This window comes from Sander vitreus, chromosome 8 (genome assembly GCF_031162955.1).
Source record: "Sander vitreus isolate 19-12246 chromosome 8, sanVit1, whole genome shotgun sequence".
In the NCBI taxonomy this organism is placed as follows: Eukaryota; Metazoa; Chordata; class Actinopteri; order Perciformes; family Percidae; genus Sander; species Sander vitreus.
In genome coordinates, this window is record NC_135862.1 from 24,176,758 (window position 1) to 24,193,027 (window position 16,270).

Sequence of the window (16,270 nt, forward strand, 5' to 3'; positions counted from 1 at the left end):
TTCTCAGATTTGTTTGTTAATTTAAATCTAACATTTGCTAACAGACGTCTTTCTTTAGCCCTGCAATCGTCTGGTGACACCTAATTTATTGGGTCCCTTGGGGGTTTCCGACCCAGAGGTGGGGAACCACTGCCCTGGAATAAGACGGCATGTGTTATAAGAATTAAACAGCAGATGTGACCGTCGACCCATTAAAGTGTTGAACTCATAAGTAATCGATGTCTGCAATTGCGTGGAAAGTCAAAACAAACGGACATTACCTTTTTCTAACTTGCTCACATTGAATCCATCATACAGCCCTGCGTGACACGCATTTTACGCACAGCAGAGACAGAGTGGGTCGGGTCTGTGTTTACTTCCGGACTCCGATTTTAGACTTCGCTCAGAAAGCAGCAGCTCCAGTGGAGGTTCAGGCTGTCAGCTAGCACGGTAGCCATACAAGGCTTCATGACAGAGGTTACCGAGTTGACCAGCGGCATCCCAACAGACAAGCCTCACTCGGCGCCACTGCACACACTGGACACCGCGACTCCGGGCGGACCACACCGCTGCCCGCTCTCCTCCGCTCGCCTTCGTGCACAAAGTCACTCAATGCTGCACTCCCGCTGCCAGCTAACATACTGATCTGACTGTGTTACTGCCACTTCATGATCCGAGCCAGCTGAGGATCAAAACAAGGACAATCGCTCAAAGTTTAAGCGGCGTTTGTATTTGACCGGCCAGGATCCAGTAGCTGGGAGAGACACGGGCCCCGGGGAGAGCGACGGGACTCGGGGACCAGGCAGCCAGGGCAGCGAGGGTGGTGGCTGGATAAACTAGGGGGTCGCCTCCAGCTCCTGGTGGATTCATCCCCTGCCAGCTAACGTTAGCTAAGCTAGCTACAAACAGCACCATGGACTGGTTAATGGGGTGAGTAACTTACAGACAGCTAATGTGCCTAGCCAGCTTACTCTCCTCTGTCAGGTCAACTGCGCAGTCTTTCTGATGCTGGCTGCAAATTCACCGCACAGTAGCTGACACCAGCACAGTCAGCATTAGACAGGTGCACTGTCGTGTTGAATACTGATACGTTTCCACTATAACACATTAATACAGCCACAAGCGGGTAGCATTTTGCCTAGCTTAGCTTAGCTCTGCGATGCTAGCTTGATAGCAAAGCTGGCAACGCTCTCATCCTGCAACGGTGAACCAGCATACTGTGACCCAGGGCCGGGCGGTATTTTTGGGCATCTCTATGGCCTGCAGCTATCTTGCCAACGGTGGCAGCGCCCAGATTAGGTTGTGAGAATATCTCTGTAGACGCCAGTTTGCTGTACAGGGAGCCTATTTATAGGAATGATTAACACAGCAAGTGGGCTAACGTTAGCAGTCTGTCAGTCTTGCTAACGCGGCTATGCCCGGTTTTAATTTATTTCCTGTGCAAGGTGCGCTGGCCGCTTTCACAGGACCTGTTAGCGGTCATGCTAACTTAACGTTACTAACGTTTGTGCAACCTTTGGGACACAACAGAGGCTCTAGTGACAACGAGCTCATTGATAGAGGATAGTAGAGCTCTCATAGTTGAGAGATAGGTACCTTGGCGAATGATAAATAATCATTACGCTGACGTTGGTTAATTGCAGTGAATAATTTAACTGAAACACATATACAAAGGTGAGATGCACAGTACAGAAGCTGTTATACACTTTGTGTATTTTTTGACTTGATGATTCAGGAGACACCTAACAGAAGTCGATGATGCTGATTTGTCACTTTCTTTTTTGGCATGAGACGGCTGGAGTCATGGGCTTGGGTGAGAGCTGGTGGTCAGTAGTATTACTGGATGAGATGCACCTGTCTCAGTCTGACACGTGCTATACAGCCAAACATCAAGGCCATGATCATCAGGATTAACCTATGACATGAGTGTGACCATCCCAGTTTGCTATCGAAGAACTTGGATGTGTTATCTTGCATTTACTCATGTATTTGCTATGCAAACGTAAAGGCACTAGATTGTCCGGTCAGAACGTGGGTCATATTTGCCTGTTAAGTAAAAGAGGGACTGTGAAATCACACTCCAAGATGTGTTTCTTTTCTATAATAACACATTTTCATGCACATGGGTAAGACTTAATATCACTGCTTAATTCTGGAACACAGTGGGATCAGATCAGGTTCTTTGGCATAGCAGAAAATGTTTGGACTTGCACAGTAAGGTGTGTCGCTGTAAGGTGTTTGTTTTTGCTGACTGGTTAATAGGTTGGCTGGCTGGCCGCAGCACTTTGTATGCAGATCAGGGCTGAGGAAGGGTGGAGGCATGTTATCAGGGGTGTTTCTTAACATGGTAACCTTTTGGCTAAAAGATAACGATGCAGACCCTCTATACCCCCAACCAGAGTACCAGTGTTGACTAACTATTACCTCTGGTCCAACTAGTGTCTGTCGGTTGGTTGGATATCTGTGAAAATACTTTAAAGACTTCAATGTACTATGAAAGGTAGTTAGGTAATAGGCAACAGTGTGTTTTGGGTGCAGAAGACACCGCATTATTGCCCCTTATAAATAGGGGTGGGGGGAAAAAATCGATACAGCATAGTATCGCAATATATTCCGTGGCAATACTGTATCGATACACAGACGCCAAGTATCGATCTTTTATTATATATGTGTTGGTCAGTTTGTCTGCTTGACTATTCCATTTTGCAGCAATACAATTGAAGTGAGATGAACAAACAGAGAAAAGTATCTTTTTAGGTAAAACAGATGTTGACAAAGTTTCCTTTTGGGGACATCATTTGAAATTGGGGAAAAATTTGAAGTTGGGGGAAAAGGTAATGAATTGCAATATATCGCAGAATATTGCAATATGTTTAAAATTGCAATAATATCGTGTTGTGACAAAAGTATCGTGATGATATCGTATCGTAAGGCCTCTGGTGATTCCCACCCCTACTTATAAAGCTGTTGACATTCTCAGTCATAACTCCTGAACTGTGAGGCGTATGAGCAAAAATAATTTTCCTGGCTTTGCTTGGTTCACACGTATCTATCTATCTTGGTCTCACTCATATTTGCTCTACACAAATTTTCCACCATTTCTTTAGCCCACACATTTCTTCCGATCTTGGTAGACAGTACATTTGGATGCCCTTAAGAAAAGTTATCATGTGTGTTTTTGGTATTTCTATGCATGGACTATTTCACACAGACTGACATAATTGAACACATAATGCGAACACCTTAAGCAGTTGCAACCAAAAGAATTGTGCAGTTTTGGTAGAGGTGTTGTTCACTCTGAAAGCATTCTTTTTTATTTTTCTCACGTTTCCTCCTCCTCCTGACACAGATTTTCCTGGTTTTAGTGACTTGTTCTTGCATTGACTTGTCTCGAGTTGCATCAGTTCTCTCATATGTTGTTTAAAGGTCTTAACCTCCTCTTCCTTCTACCCCTTAGTCACTCACATGAAATAAGGATAATTCTTCGCCCCACAGTTGGTGCTGTCAGACCTAAACTAGTTTGCTTAGTGATTTGTCAGCAATTCAAAAGCAACACCCAGTTATGTCTTGGTGTTAGAGGAGGTGAAGAAAGCAAAGAACCACATTGGAGTAAAAGGGAAGGCCGCTGCCTGCCTGTGCTCACTGGCGTTTCTGCATGCTGAGAATTTGTGTTTACCTTCATGCCAAAGCCGCATTTTGTCTACTGTTTATATACGCAGGTAAGGTGTGTACGCGAGCTGAATGCATCGGAAGCGAGCGGACGTGCGTCCAGCGTGCGTCACTGACATGGTGGAGTCCATGAATGAGTTAACCAAGCGTGTAATCACTCTGAATTCAGACCCAAGGTGAAGGACGCCACAGCCAGGACCAATGGAAGGAGGAAGCGAGGAGAGGAGAGAGAAAGAGCTCAAGGATGATCGAAGAAAGAGAGATGGAGTGCTGAAAGCAACTGATTTGGGGAGAAATGTGCGGATGAACAGAGAGACTGAAAGAGGAGAGACTGATGAGGGAAAGGTGGGGCGATCTGAAGGGATGGAGGAGGGGGACATGAATGCTTTTGATGGAATGGTTGATTAGGAAAAACATAGAGGAAATTAGCAGGTGGGGGGAAGGGGTGGAGTAGTTGATAGGAAGGATGGAGCTCCACAGGGAATCAAATGGAGGTCTTTAGCAGATGACGGCCTACTAATGGTGGATAGATTGAGGAAAGGAGATATAAGACAATGCTATGAGCAACATGACATCACGACTTCGCGTAAACATACTCGGCAATTTCTTAAGCCAAGTGGCGTGTTATCTGCACGCATTTTGAGCGCCGTATACAGCGGACGGGTTGGGTTTAGGAAAAGAAGAAAGCAACGGTTGAGTTTAGGAAACGTGACACACGGGACACGATCCCCGGTCTCCTGGGTGAAAGTCCTTTGTTTTACCCATCCACCAACCTCCCTAAGCGGATTTTCGCCCTTTCATACCACTCGCTACGGCGTAAATTCGCACGCAATCGCAAGCTAATGTAAGTCAATGGAGGCCAAACGGCGTTGAGAAACACGCTAAAAAGCGAGTATGCGTCTTGATAACACGCCAATAATGGCATGCGAATTGGCGTGTCATACATACGCCACTTCATGAGATCAGTCTGATATGAGGGCTTTTTTTTTTTGCAGGCTACAACTAACACATCCTTAGTATTGGTGTGTATCCCCCATGTGCTTGCCTTTTTAAAATGTAAGCCAAAGTGTGTTTACAAACTACATTCAGTGTACTGTATTTGTGTATTTATTTTGGACAGAGCGCATTATTTCAGAGCTGAATGACCTCATCTGTCCAGGTTCAGAGTCAGACAGGACGTTAAATCGCTGGAGCGATGCGAGACGCATAAATGTGTCTTTTCCCGTTGGGTGAAATAGGCAGGCTTTGACAGATGTTTAATCCCCACGCTTTTGAGTGTTGGATTGGTAATGCTGAACGAAGAGCAAGAGAATGGAAACTACAGCAGCTAAGTGGAGCGCCACTTTAGGCTGCCAGACCTGAGCACGAGTCAGATTTAATGTACACTTAGCTCGCACTGCATCACCTGCGACTTAATGTAATATAGGCAGCGTATCATTATCCTGCATCATCTGAGTAATGCAAGTAATGGTACGGAAGATTCCAGTAGTAAAGGACTTGCTTGGTGTATCCTCTCATTTTGTGGGTAGCAAATTCATTTTATTTTAAACTATTGTTTTTGTCAGGTTCTGGGATTTCAGAAGACAGTCTTTGTTTTTCTGCAACAAAAAAAAAAAAGTATGACTAGGGCTGGATACTAAAATAGGGATGCACAATATATATATATATATATATATATTTTTTTTTTTTTCGTGATATCAACTGGCGCAATATACAAATCGCGAAAGGCTGCGACATATCGCAAAAGACAGATCTTTTGTGTTAGAAAACTGCACTCTAAAATGTAAATTGTTCAAATGTAATGTCATTCTTTTTTAGTGGTGCCTTTTATGTTCAATTTGTTCAATGAAAGAATGTTGTTGAATGTTTTAAATTCAACAAGGAATTTGTTGTATTTTAGCAGAATACTGAAAGCAGTAGAAATGCAGAAGTGAGTACACTTTATCTGTTTATTTATTAATTAAGTAAGTAATATCGTTATCGCAATATTCAACAGCATTTTCGCATATCATATTTTTTCCTCATATTGTGCAGCCCTAATACTGAGTTCTTGTCAGATTCTTACTTTTGTATGTTTATTTTTTAATCAGATGTTTCCTGATGTAAATCCCAATGTCTATCCAGACTAATCTGGCATTTTTGCGAAAGTTCTTAAACACTGATAGGTTTGAGAAGTTTATGTCGAAAGTGTTCATTTATCGTCCAAATTAAGGCATTGAAATAGCATATTTACCTGTGATGAAATATAGGTTATTGTATTGGCACTAAACAACCCCAAATACAGTTTGGTCAGATGGCATTTTGGAGAACTACGAGGTCTGTTCTGGAAAATGCCTAAATGCCTCTGAACCTGGCACTGCTGCAGTTGACAACGATAGTTAACGAAAGTTGAGACAACGTCAGGTGATTGGCCTGATGGCAGATAGAGAAGGGGAATTCACTCAATAGGCTGAACTTCCTCTACAGTGGGCGACGTTTGTCACGTTCACTGTGGCTCACACCCAAAAAAGGTGTGTGTTGCAATGTCCCACAGTGGCTATTTACTGGTGTGATATATTCTCACATTGTTTGCGGTGGTGGTAACTATTTTGTGACCCATGAACTCGCTCGTAATTTCAAAACTCAGACAGTTGTCATGTCAAATGTGAGTATGGCAAGATTATCTATTTTAAGTTTGAAAGCGTGGATTATAAAGACGATTCCTCGGTTTCAAACCAAACCGTCTAAATAGTCAGAGATCATTTCCTGTTACAGAGTTTGATCATGTTAAGAGTAGTGAAGTGGGTGGGTTCACATCTGGCACCCAGGGTTGCTGCAATAACAGTTTCATTCATTCCCCCCCCCCCTCATCCCTGATTGGCCATTGGAGCATTTCTAACATAGATGTGCATGAAACGTTCCATCAAATTAGTAAAAGGTTGGTCCCTTGGAGAACAAAAAAAACAAAACATCAAAGGCATACAGTACGACTGCATATCATTTGGTTGGGATTTAGGATTAATTTGCTATCTGTTGAACAATTATGCAGGATTGTATAGTAGTGTTCTGAGTAGGCATATGAACTCTGATGTTCATCTGGCATCTTCCTAACAACAGCCGATAAGTCTCAAGGGTATTGTAGTATGTAGTGGCACTCAACACACCAAAACTCCAGTAGGGGAAAAAGGTAATTGTCAAGGTACAAAGATAAAACATTTAAAATAACTGATGGCCATAACATACACCTGTAGTATGATTTAAGTTTTGCAACAGCCTCACTGCGTTTCCATGTTGAAATGCGAATTTGCAGTGGGGAAAAAACACTTTGCTACCCCATATATGACAGGATGTGCAGTGGCAGATTCATAGCAGTGAAATGGTCTACAGAAAGCATGTCTTTCACACACATTCTCATCCGATTGTATTAAGAAAATGTCAATATATTGGTCTCAGAAATCTCTATTTGGATATCAACCAATCTCTACAGTACATGCGGTCCTGAACCCAAAGCATGAGAAATGCTGTGATAGCATTTTGGCTGGTGATAGTTTCTTTCTGGGTCTGCGTGTTTGAGCAACATCCCTCTTATGCGTCTGACTAGCTCTGCTTGTATGTAGATGTTCCCGTTAAGGACTTTGCACGCTGCAACCCTGTCCTCGTGCAACCCCGCAGCCTTATTTCCATCGCCACCACACACACACACACACACACACACACACACACACACACCATTGCACACAGTCTTAGCCCAGGTGGCTGTTTCCGCAGATGCGGTGCTGATAGGCTCTATGTATGATAAGCCTTGACAGATGAGCAGACATCCTCTCAAAGCAGTCACCTGCTCGAGAATAGAAACTAACCAGCGCTGTCACTGTGTTGCGTGGATCTAGACTGGGATGGAGTCTGACTCTCCTGTCTTTTTAGTTCTAGCTTTACAATCATTCGCAATGGTTTTCTGGTCCACTGTTCTGTTACTAGGGCTGACTGACCTGAGGGCAGTGTAGTAGTCCGCTAAGCAGAAAGTCCCGCTGTCTGCCAGGGAAAGGGCTCTTAACTAGCTTGTTACTGTTACAGTAAAGACAACTTCTGTTGGCTCTCTACGTCTGTAAGAATCCCGCTCTATTAAAGATCAATTTATTGTGTCCGGCCCTAAAGTTGCTTTACGACTACCCACACAAGCCAGCCAAACGTTTAGTGACAATGTAGTTTTACAAATGTGTCTTATAAGTGGCAGTTAGCCCAGTATCTCGACACACATCGGCTCTCCAACCCTGAGAAAAATAACACACATGGTTCAAATCACTTTTTGTGCTTTGACAGGTGCTGTCCAGTGCATAACTTATTCATAAACAGTTTTAAGTTTCAAGCGTTAATACTGGAGTTGAGCTGTTGATCAAACTGTCCTCAACTTTCTGTGGCAGCTTGAGCTTTCCTGTCTTCTATTCACTGGAGCCAAAGTATCACTCAATGATCCGAAAAATATGAACCCCTGTTAAATGCAATGCAATCCAATTTTATAGTCCTGCAATAACTTAGTGTCTCGGATTGCAATCAGTTGCACAGAGATCAATGTTTCTCTCATCGTTGGTTTATGTGCCTCCGTTTCCAATTAAAGCTAAGATCAACTCGCTTTAATGGAGCCGGGCCCTGGCCTCGGGCTCAGCCGAATGCTTTGAGCTATTCTACCGGGATGTGCTGTCGTGTTGAGGGATTGGCTGGATGGCGAGAAGGCTAGTGGGTTTGTTTACTCTCCAGAAAGGGCATCTTAGTCACTATCAACCCTCCAACTCACTCTATTTCACTCCCTGGATCTGTTTGTTTCTCTCTCTCTCTATCTGTCTCTTTCTCCCTTTAATTTCCCCCTCTCTCTCTCTCTCTCTCTCTCTCTCTCTCTCTCTCTCTCTCTCTCTCTCTCTCTCTCTCTCTCTCTCTCTCTCTCTCTCTCTCTGGACACTGATGTGCAGAGACGGTTGCGTGCTTGACTGCTGCCCGAGCTGGACTGTTTAGCCGCAGTGAGCAAAGCGGTGTTGAACAGGCCCAGGGCAGCCTCAGCCCTCCCTGAGAAATGTTGTAACAACAAAAGCTAGCACGGTGCTATCTGCGTTCGAAACTGAGCATGTATTAGAATCGTCTATATGCAGAGTAATATTGTACAAGCTGTATTGTGCTGTTTTTGGAAAGAAGGAAAACACCGGAGAGCAAAGCAGAGCTGGAGGGGCAGAGTCTGAACAAACAAGTCCTCAGCTCCCATCTCTGACATCAGCCCCCTCCTTTGACCTTTGGTGGTGTTCGCTGCTCATCACGTCTGCGTCGTTATTTTGGCGGCAACGGTGGCAGATTCCTCCTCCTCCCCAGTAGCACAACAGAGCGAAAAAGTGAGCAGTGAGCTCTTTGCCACACCGTAGAAGCTCAGCTGTCATAGTTCAGAGGTGTCGATGACTTAGGGTTTCACAGGAAGGCGACACCTAGAGCAAGTAGTTGATCTAGTAACATTCCCGACTAGCAGCTCCGGCACACCAGCGACATGTGCAGTCAATACAGAAAGAACTACTGTTTGTCCTCCCTTAAGTGATGTACAACCTATTTAATGTTAGTTAGTTAGTTAGTTAAAATAGTGCACCATCATGGTGCAGTGCAGTTTTCAACTAGCTGGTTTCTGAAGAAAAGGTCTGAATGAATTATAAGTGCCACACAATGACACAAGGCTGTATCATTGAGTGTTTTTAGGACATCGGTGTGCATCATTGAGGGAGATATAAAGGCTCTTTTGAATCCCTTTTGAAGAGGCAAATAGCCTGGGTACAAGAACGCACACCTACTACGGTACACACACACACTCCTGGGTAAATACTGCTGTACTTTCCCCGTTTGTCTCTTGAGACACCTCCCTTTCCCTGTTCTCCCTTCCCTTTCCTCGAGGCAGGGACACGGCGAGTCCCAGAAATGAACGTGATAGCAGAATGACTCAGCAGTTTGCTTTTCACTCAGTATGCATAAGTTATGTTATAAGGATAATTGGAGAATCCGAATGCACGCAAGGCTGTATTAGGCACTTTCGCGATCACCTGAGATGGAAAGTCTTGCTAGGTGTGGTGCCCTTTTTGTGTGTTTGAGCGAAGATTAGGTTTTAAAAGCCTGAGGACAGTACAGGCTGTGTATGAGTATGGTGCAATTTAATACTGTGAAGGATCAAGAGGCTGCAAATGTAACCTGCACTCAATACCTGAGTTGGCTGTGTTTGTGAAGCTTCTCCGCCCACTCAAATGAGTCTTGACCTGTTCAAAAAGCTTGAACAGGCTTCATTTCGCAATGTCAACTGCACAGTTTGCTGACATTTAACCAGCAGCCTCTGATGCAAATAGTGTTGTAACCACACTTAGGTGCACAATAGGCCTCCTTTTGTTATTTTATAATGTGGCAGTATAGTTAGAGACATTTTGTGTGTGTGTGTGTGTGTGTGTGTGTTGTGTCGCTCTGGGCAGCCCTGCCCAGAGCGACACAACTGGCACTACCATCAGATGGAGAGACCGGGGAAAAGACTGACAGAGGGCGGGAACAGTCATGACTAATCAGCTGCTCGCTCTTGCTCCCCTTCTATCTCATGTTATTGGTTAAAACTTGGACTTCACTGGTTCTTCCAGTGGCTGCCACAGGCCTGGGAGCACCTACTGTTCTGTCAGAGAGTATCATAGTCATGGAGAGCTGCCAGCTAGCGCTGTCTTAAGATCAGCTAAAATAAGTTGAACCCCCTGCAGCAGGATTTAGGGTTGTTGTTGCCATCCACCCACAAGGGACACTCTGCAGAACAGTTGGCTGCATTTATTTCAGGACTGGTTGCAATCTCTCAGTTTCGGTTCTGGCTATAAATTTAATTTAATGATCACTTTCATCTTTGGATAGATAATCTATTCATTTGCACTTGCTTTTTCCAAGCTATCAGACAAGTATGAGATTTCTGTGCCATTATATTTCATCATAAGAAGATAATACGCAAGGAGTAAGTCTCATCAGCGTCAAATCTCGTCAGCGTCAGTGAGCCAATAAGCATGCGGCGCACTTCTACCGAGATCTAATGATGCTTGTGATTGGCTGTCTAATGTTACACATCGTAGAGGCATGTAGGAAAAAAACTCTCCGTTACGCACAGAGACAGGTTTTGGATGACGATTTTTATGTGTAATGTATTTTTGTTAACATTTATTTTATAAAATTGGTATGAAAAGAAAGTATCATTCAGGAACCGGTATCAAAGTCAGGGTATTGGTATCGAACATTTTGAAAGGATACCCAGCCCTAGGTGGTATTGCCAACAAAAAGTGACTCAGTATCAGTAAGCACATGTATAATCATGTCCTTAAACAAGCCTCATTATCCCACAGAGCCACAATGTGGTGTCTAACCTCTATTGATCAACCCCACAGTTTGGGGAATTAGCGTCTCTGCTTGTTTTTCCCCACTATACATACATATACTTCATAAAAGCTTAACCATTTCTCCTGAGAGTCTTCAGTCCTCTGAGTGGAGGCACTCTTTATTACATGATGAGGTGCGGCGCCTCCATTATAATACTGTAACCTAATTGCATCACGTGTAATTTCCCAACAAATTCCATTAAAATCTGATCAGAAGTAGGGCTCAGCGATATGGAGAAAATCAAATATCACGATAGTTTTGACCAAATACCTCGATCTCGATACCGCAACGATATTGTTGTGTTGACTAGTGGTGCTTTCACAAAATATTTACACAATGAGATTTTTGATAAGTAAAATTTGATTGATGGTAAGTTCAGAAGATGACATCACTTTACTGTAATGAGGCCTTTAAAACCAGGGAAAGACTACACTTAAGACTACCATATTACGATATCCAAAATCTAAGACGATATCTAGTCTCATATCACGATATCTATATAATATCGATATATTGCCCAGCTCTAATCAGAATTGTGAACGAACAATGCAATACAAACGGGTCGACAACGTAACCTCCTTGACTTTGGCAACGAATGGAGAGTTGGGATGTGAAATGTAGAGAGAAAAATGGGAAGATGTGCAAATTGAAAAGAAAGAGAGAGGACTGAGGAAGAGAGAGCAGCTGATAAGGAGGAGAGCATCAGGAGAATATAGAAAGTGCGGGTAAAGAGCGAGGGAAGGAGGGAAACGATAGTGGCACCGAGGCGATAGTCGAGATATGGAGATAAATGGGAAGAGGCGACCGTGGGTCACAGAGCTAGATTAGAAACAGCAGAGGTCTGCAATAGAGGACAGAGAGGGAGATTTAACAGCGGGGGCCCGGGCTGCCGGTGACATAGAGAGAAATGGAGCTGTGTGCAGGCTAGAAAGGGAGGGAAAGCCAGCAGAAGGAAAGAGAAATCTAAATGCATCGGAGACACTCTCTGGATCTTGCATTGGTTGGTTTGATTCCCAAAACCAAGATTGTGAGTGTTTGCCCAGCAGAACAGTAGGTCCCTATTCAACCAGTGAGATAAGAGACCTAATTTGTCTCGGCGGAGTAAGCCTTTAATTGTGGTTTTATTTATTTTTCGCTAGGATGTGGGCTGCACCCTTGGGCGAGGCTTCAGCCGAGCAGTGAGCTGCTAAGTCTGTGCAGAGTTGGTGGGCTGCTAGTGTACTGGTGTAAGCTAGCTTGGTTTGTCCTTGGTGGCTGAGGCTAGGCCACTAGGCTGGCCTGAACTGTAAGTGGATTAGAGATCTCTGCGTTGCATCAGGCAAGGCAAGCCGAGTACACACACACACACACACACACACACACACACACACACACACACACACACACACACCTGCCTGCCTTAGGGAAACAACACACATACTATACATTTAAAAGCGCACACGCCTCAGGGAGCCAAGCTCATCCCAGTACTCGAGGCTGTATTCCTCCCGCTTTTTTTTCCCTCTCAAACGTTCGTCTTTTCTCAGCATCCCGCTATTTTCTTTATCCCCCTTTAATCAACAACCCACCCGTTCCCCCTGTTCCCATATGTGTGTGCATTCTCGTGTTTGTGTGTATGAGCATGTTAAGCGTGTGCATGTGTACGAATCAGCCCTGTGCCATGGATACCCTCTCTAAATGGGATTACAAAAGTTGCAGCAGAGCCCAGTCTGAGAACACCTGGGGAAATAAAGGACAGGAAGAAGAGAGAGAAAAATAGTCAAGTGTAGATAATGATGGGAACCCTCATACTGAACATGATAGATGTGAATATAAAGACGTCCTACTGTACTTGGAGTGAGGGAGTTGCTCTTGACCTTTTTCAATCGTGAAATTTCTGTTTAGCAACCGTGGACAGGAAGTAAAAATGATTCCATGGTGTGCATGGATTGCCTCATTTACCCCTCTTAACCTTCTGGTGTGCAAAGGCTTCATCTGCAAAGAGTTTTTGGTTACACTTTACTTGAAGGTATCCACATAAGAGCGACGTGACACTGTCATGAACGTGTCATAAACATTATAAAGAAGTCGTAAACGTTTATGACATAACGCTTCTTTTAGTTAGAGTTAGGGTTCATGTGTCATGACCGTGTACCGAGTTTTCTTTACTTCAACAAATGGGAAGAACTGGAATAGAGCTCATGATAGATTGGGCTAATTTCTTTTAAGCTCAGTTAGACATTAGCCAGTCCCTCCAGAAAAACGTGATTATGCTATCGCATAATTCAATGCATAATCAGCCAAAGTCTGCATATTTATGCGGGGGCCGCATTTTTTTCAAATACGCCGCACTTTCGTTGCGTAAATTGCCGATTTCCACGCAAAATATGCGGGGCTTGCATGATTTTTATAATCCCCGCATTTTCGTTGCAAAAAAGTCACATATATCTTGGCAGAAAGTTGAAAAATGTTGCGTTTACTTCACACTAGAGCAGCCATTTTCCCCTGTTGCCATGGGAACGTTATGAAGTGACGTAATGACGCGACGTGAACGTCATCGAAAAGCTGCAAACCCCGCGATGAAGCCATGATGAAACCGCAGTTTTTGCAAGTTCCCGCAATTTCATCGCATAAATGTCCCGCATATTCCATCACATGGATTTTTGCCCACAACAGTCACAAAAAAGCTCTGGAAGGACTGATTCACTGGGTACAGTGTGTCTCTTATTCTACCCATTTGTTCTCTCTGTCTCACTCTGTGGCTCATTCATGTGATTTAAGTGACATGGAGGTGTTTCTTTGATGGGACTTTAGTAGTTCATCTGTCTTTTAAGAGGCTAGCGATAAATACATGAATGAGTGGGGGATAGGTAAACTCCCAGGTCATCAACATTACCAGTAAAACACTACAGTAATCGCGCTCTTCGCTATCAGTAAGGAGGCTGGAGCAGTTCCATAGAATGATCTTGTGCCAGGAAACAAAAAGGGGAAATGGACTTTATCTTACTGCCTGACCTGCCAAGGAAGAAACGGTGCACTAAAAGGGGTCAGGAGTTACTGTAATAAATGAGCAGGGCATGGTGAGATGTGTTGTTTTTGAGGTTTGTTGGACAAGGGATCGCTGAAGAAAAGGCATGAAAGGAAGAGACTGAAGTTCAGCAACCCATAGGAAGAGATACAACAGAAACAGGATTTCCTGTGCGTTTGTACATGCATATGTGTATTAATACTCTCATAGCACACGTGGATGCGGTTGAGGTGACAAATGATTACAGCGGCAAGGTGGTCAGTAGGTTTAGAGTGAGACAGCAATAGAAAAGGCTTAATAGCTGACAGGCCAGCACCAGCAGCCATATGTTTCATAAGTGTCTGACAACCCTGCCGTATGGCTCTGATCTGCCCATATGGCCTGTACATCTCCTCAGCTTCCTGCCACCATGACAGCCAAGGAAAGGGGGGCGTACAGCATGTAGACAGAGATAGAGGGAGGGGAGCAGGGTGTAGCTCTGATGTGGGATGATCTTAAAAGAGGGACACACTGTAATTGATGCAAAACACCCAAATCCACACCCAGCCGATGTCATTCGGTAGGCCTGCACAATTAATCGTTATAAAATCGCGATCTCAATTCACTCTGTTCACGATTTAATGACTTTGATTCTCATTTAATTTCACGAGCCGACTGCATCACAAACACTATTACTTTCTTCTGTGAGTTTTAAACATAGACTGTATAAAAAAGGTTTTAAAGCGCTGCAAAGCTCTCCCTTCCCTTCATTGAAGCCTCTATGTTTACAGGCTTGTGGTGATGCGCAATGTGCTTTAGGTGCCAAAACAAATCAATGTTTGGTACTGCCAATTAGAGATGTTCCGATACCAGTATCGGTATCGGCTCCGATACTGCCTAAAATGCTGGTATCGGTATCTGGAAGTACTGGAGTTTATGCACCGATCCGATACCACGTAATAAAGCCCTAAATTAAAGTAGTTTATTTATGTTCTTTTTCCGTTATAACTGACTGTCCAACTGCATAATAACAGAAAGTTTTGTGGCATTCATGTTTCACAAAGAGTTTAACCTGAGCCAGACCGATAACAAAGATAGAAATCATATCACATCCATACAGGGATAGTAGTATACAGTTGTTAAAACATAATAAAATATATGACACACTGGTATCGGCAGATACGCAAGTTCAGGTATCGGAATCGGTATCGGGAAGCAAAAACTCTACTGCGAATTTGTTTTGTTTTTTCATGGTTCATGTGTGCAATAAACATTACACTTCGTGAGAAAAAAATCGTGGCAAAAAATCGTGATATCAATTCTAAGCTAAAAAATCGTGATTCATATTTTTTCGCGAATCGTGCAGGCCTATCATTCAGTGGTTTCAAACCTACGCCACCTATCCGCATGGAAAATAACAGGATCAGCACATTAGACTTAAGTGGAGATTTACTAGACATAATTTACACAATTTCATTTAGTGGTGTACAGCTACAAATTGCAACGCCTTTTGGATCGATTTGATCATTTAACATCAAAGATTTCACACAGGTGTTTACCATAGACTGTATATTAATGGACAGGGCATGTGTGACGTCACCCGTTGGTTTGTGGAGATCTGCTCTGAGTCGTCGAGTTTGCCGTTACGGACGCAGCCGTCCTGGTTGCGGATGTGACGATTTTAGACGAGAGGGAGGAGTGAGGGAGGAGCTGCTTACACTCTACGTTACGTTGCACACTTTCACCGGCAATCACGTCATAGCCACGCCCTAAAACACCCCCTGCTTTATCGCCGATTTTAAAATCAACGAGACCATAATTCAAAAAATGATCATCATTCTGTTTTGCAGAAGACTTCAAACTAGCGATTGAGACCATAAACTCATTATGAAAATGTTTACTGAGGTAATAAATCAAGTGAGAAGTGGGTCACTTTCCCATAGACTTCTACAGAAACCGACCTCCTTTTGCAACCGCTCGTGTCTCCCCCTGCTGGAATTCAGATAGAATGCAGGTTTAAGGCACTTCCGCATTTGCAGCACTTCGCCGAACCGGATGGTTTGTCCATTCATATCAACAGTCTATGGTGTTTACAGCAGAGGTGGGCCACGTCCACTGAACTAATGATTACTTCCACTAATGACTGAAGAAAGTAGTGCTGAAGATGCACCTAATGATTACTTTCGTAATTCACTAATCGGACAGTTATTTGTTCGATAAATTGATAAATCATTTAGTCAGTAA

The 16,270-nt window shown here is 43.6% G+C and overlaps 1 protein-coding gene across 1 annotated transcript in view; it reads left to right on the forward strand.

Annotated features, from left to right (window-relative positions):
* Window positions 1-365: 365 nt before the first annotated feature.
* The window catches only part of mob2a (MOB kinase activator 2a), a 69,347-nt gene continuing 53,442 nt past the window's right edge, over window positions 366-16,270 (forward strand). Inside the window, exon 1 of the mRNA XM_078257565.1 lies at window positions 366-909. Coding sequence (XP_078113691.1) covers window positions 893-909 — 17 coding nt within the window. The 5' untranslated portion in view covers window positions 366-892. The remainder of the gene's footprint in view (window positions 910-16,270) is intronic.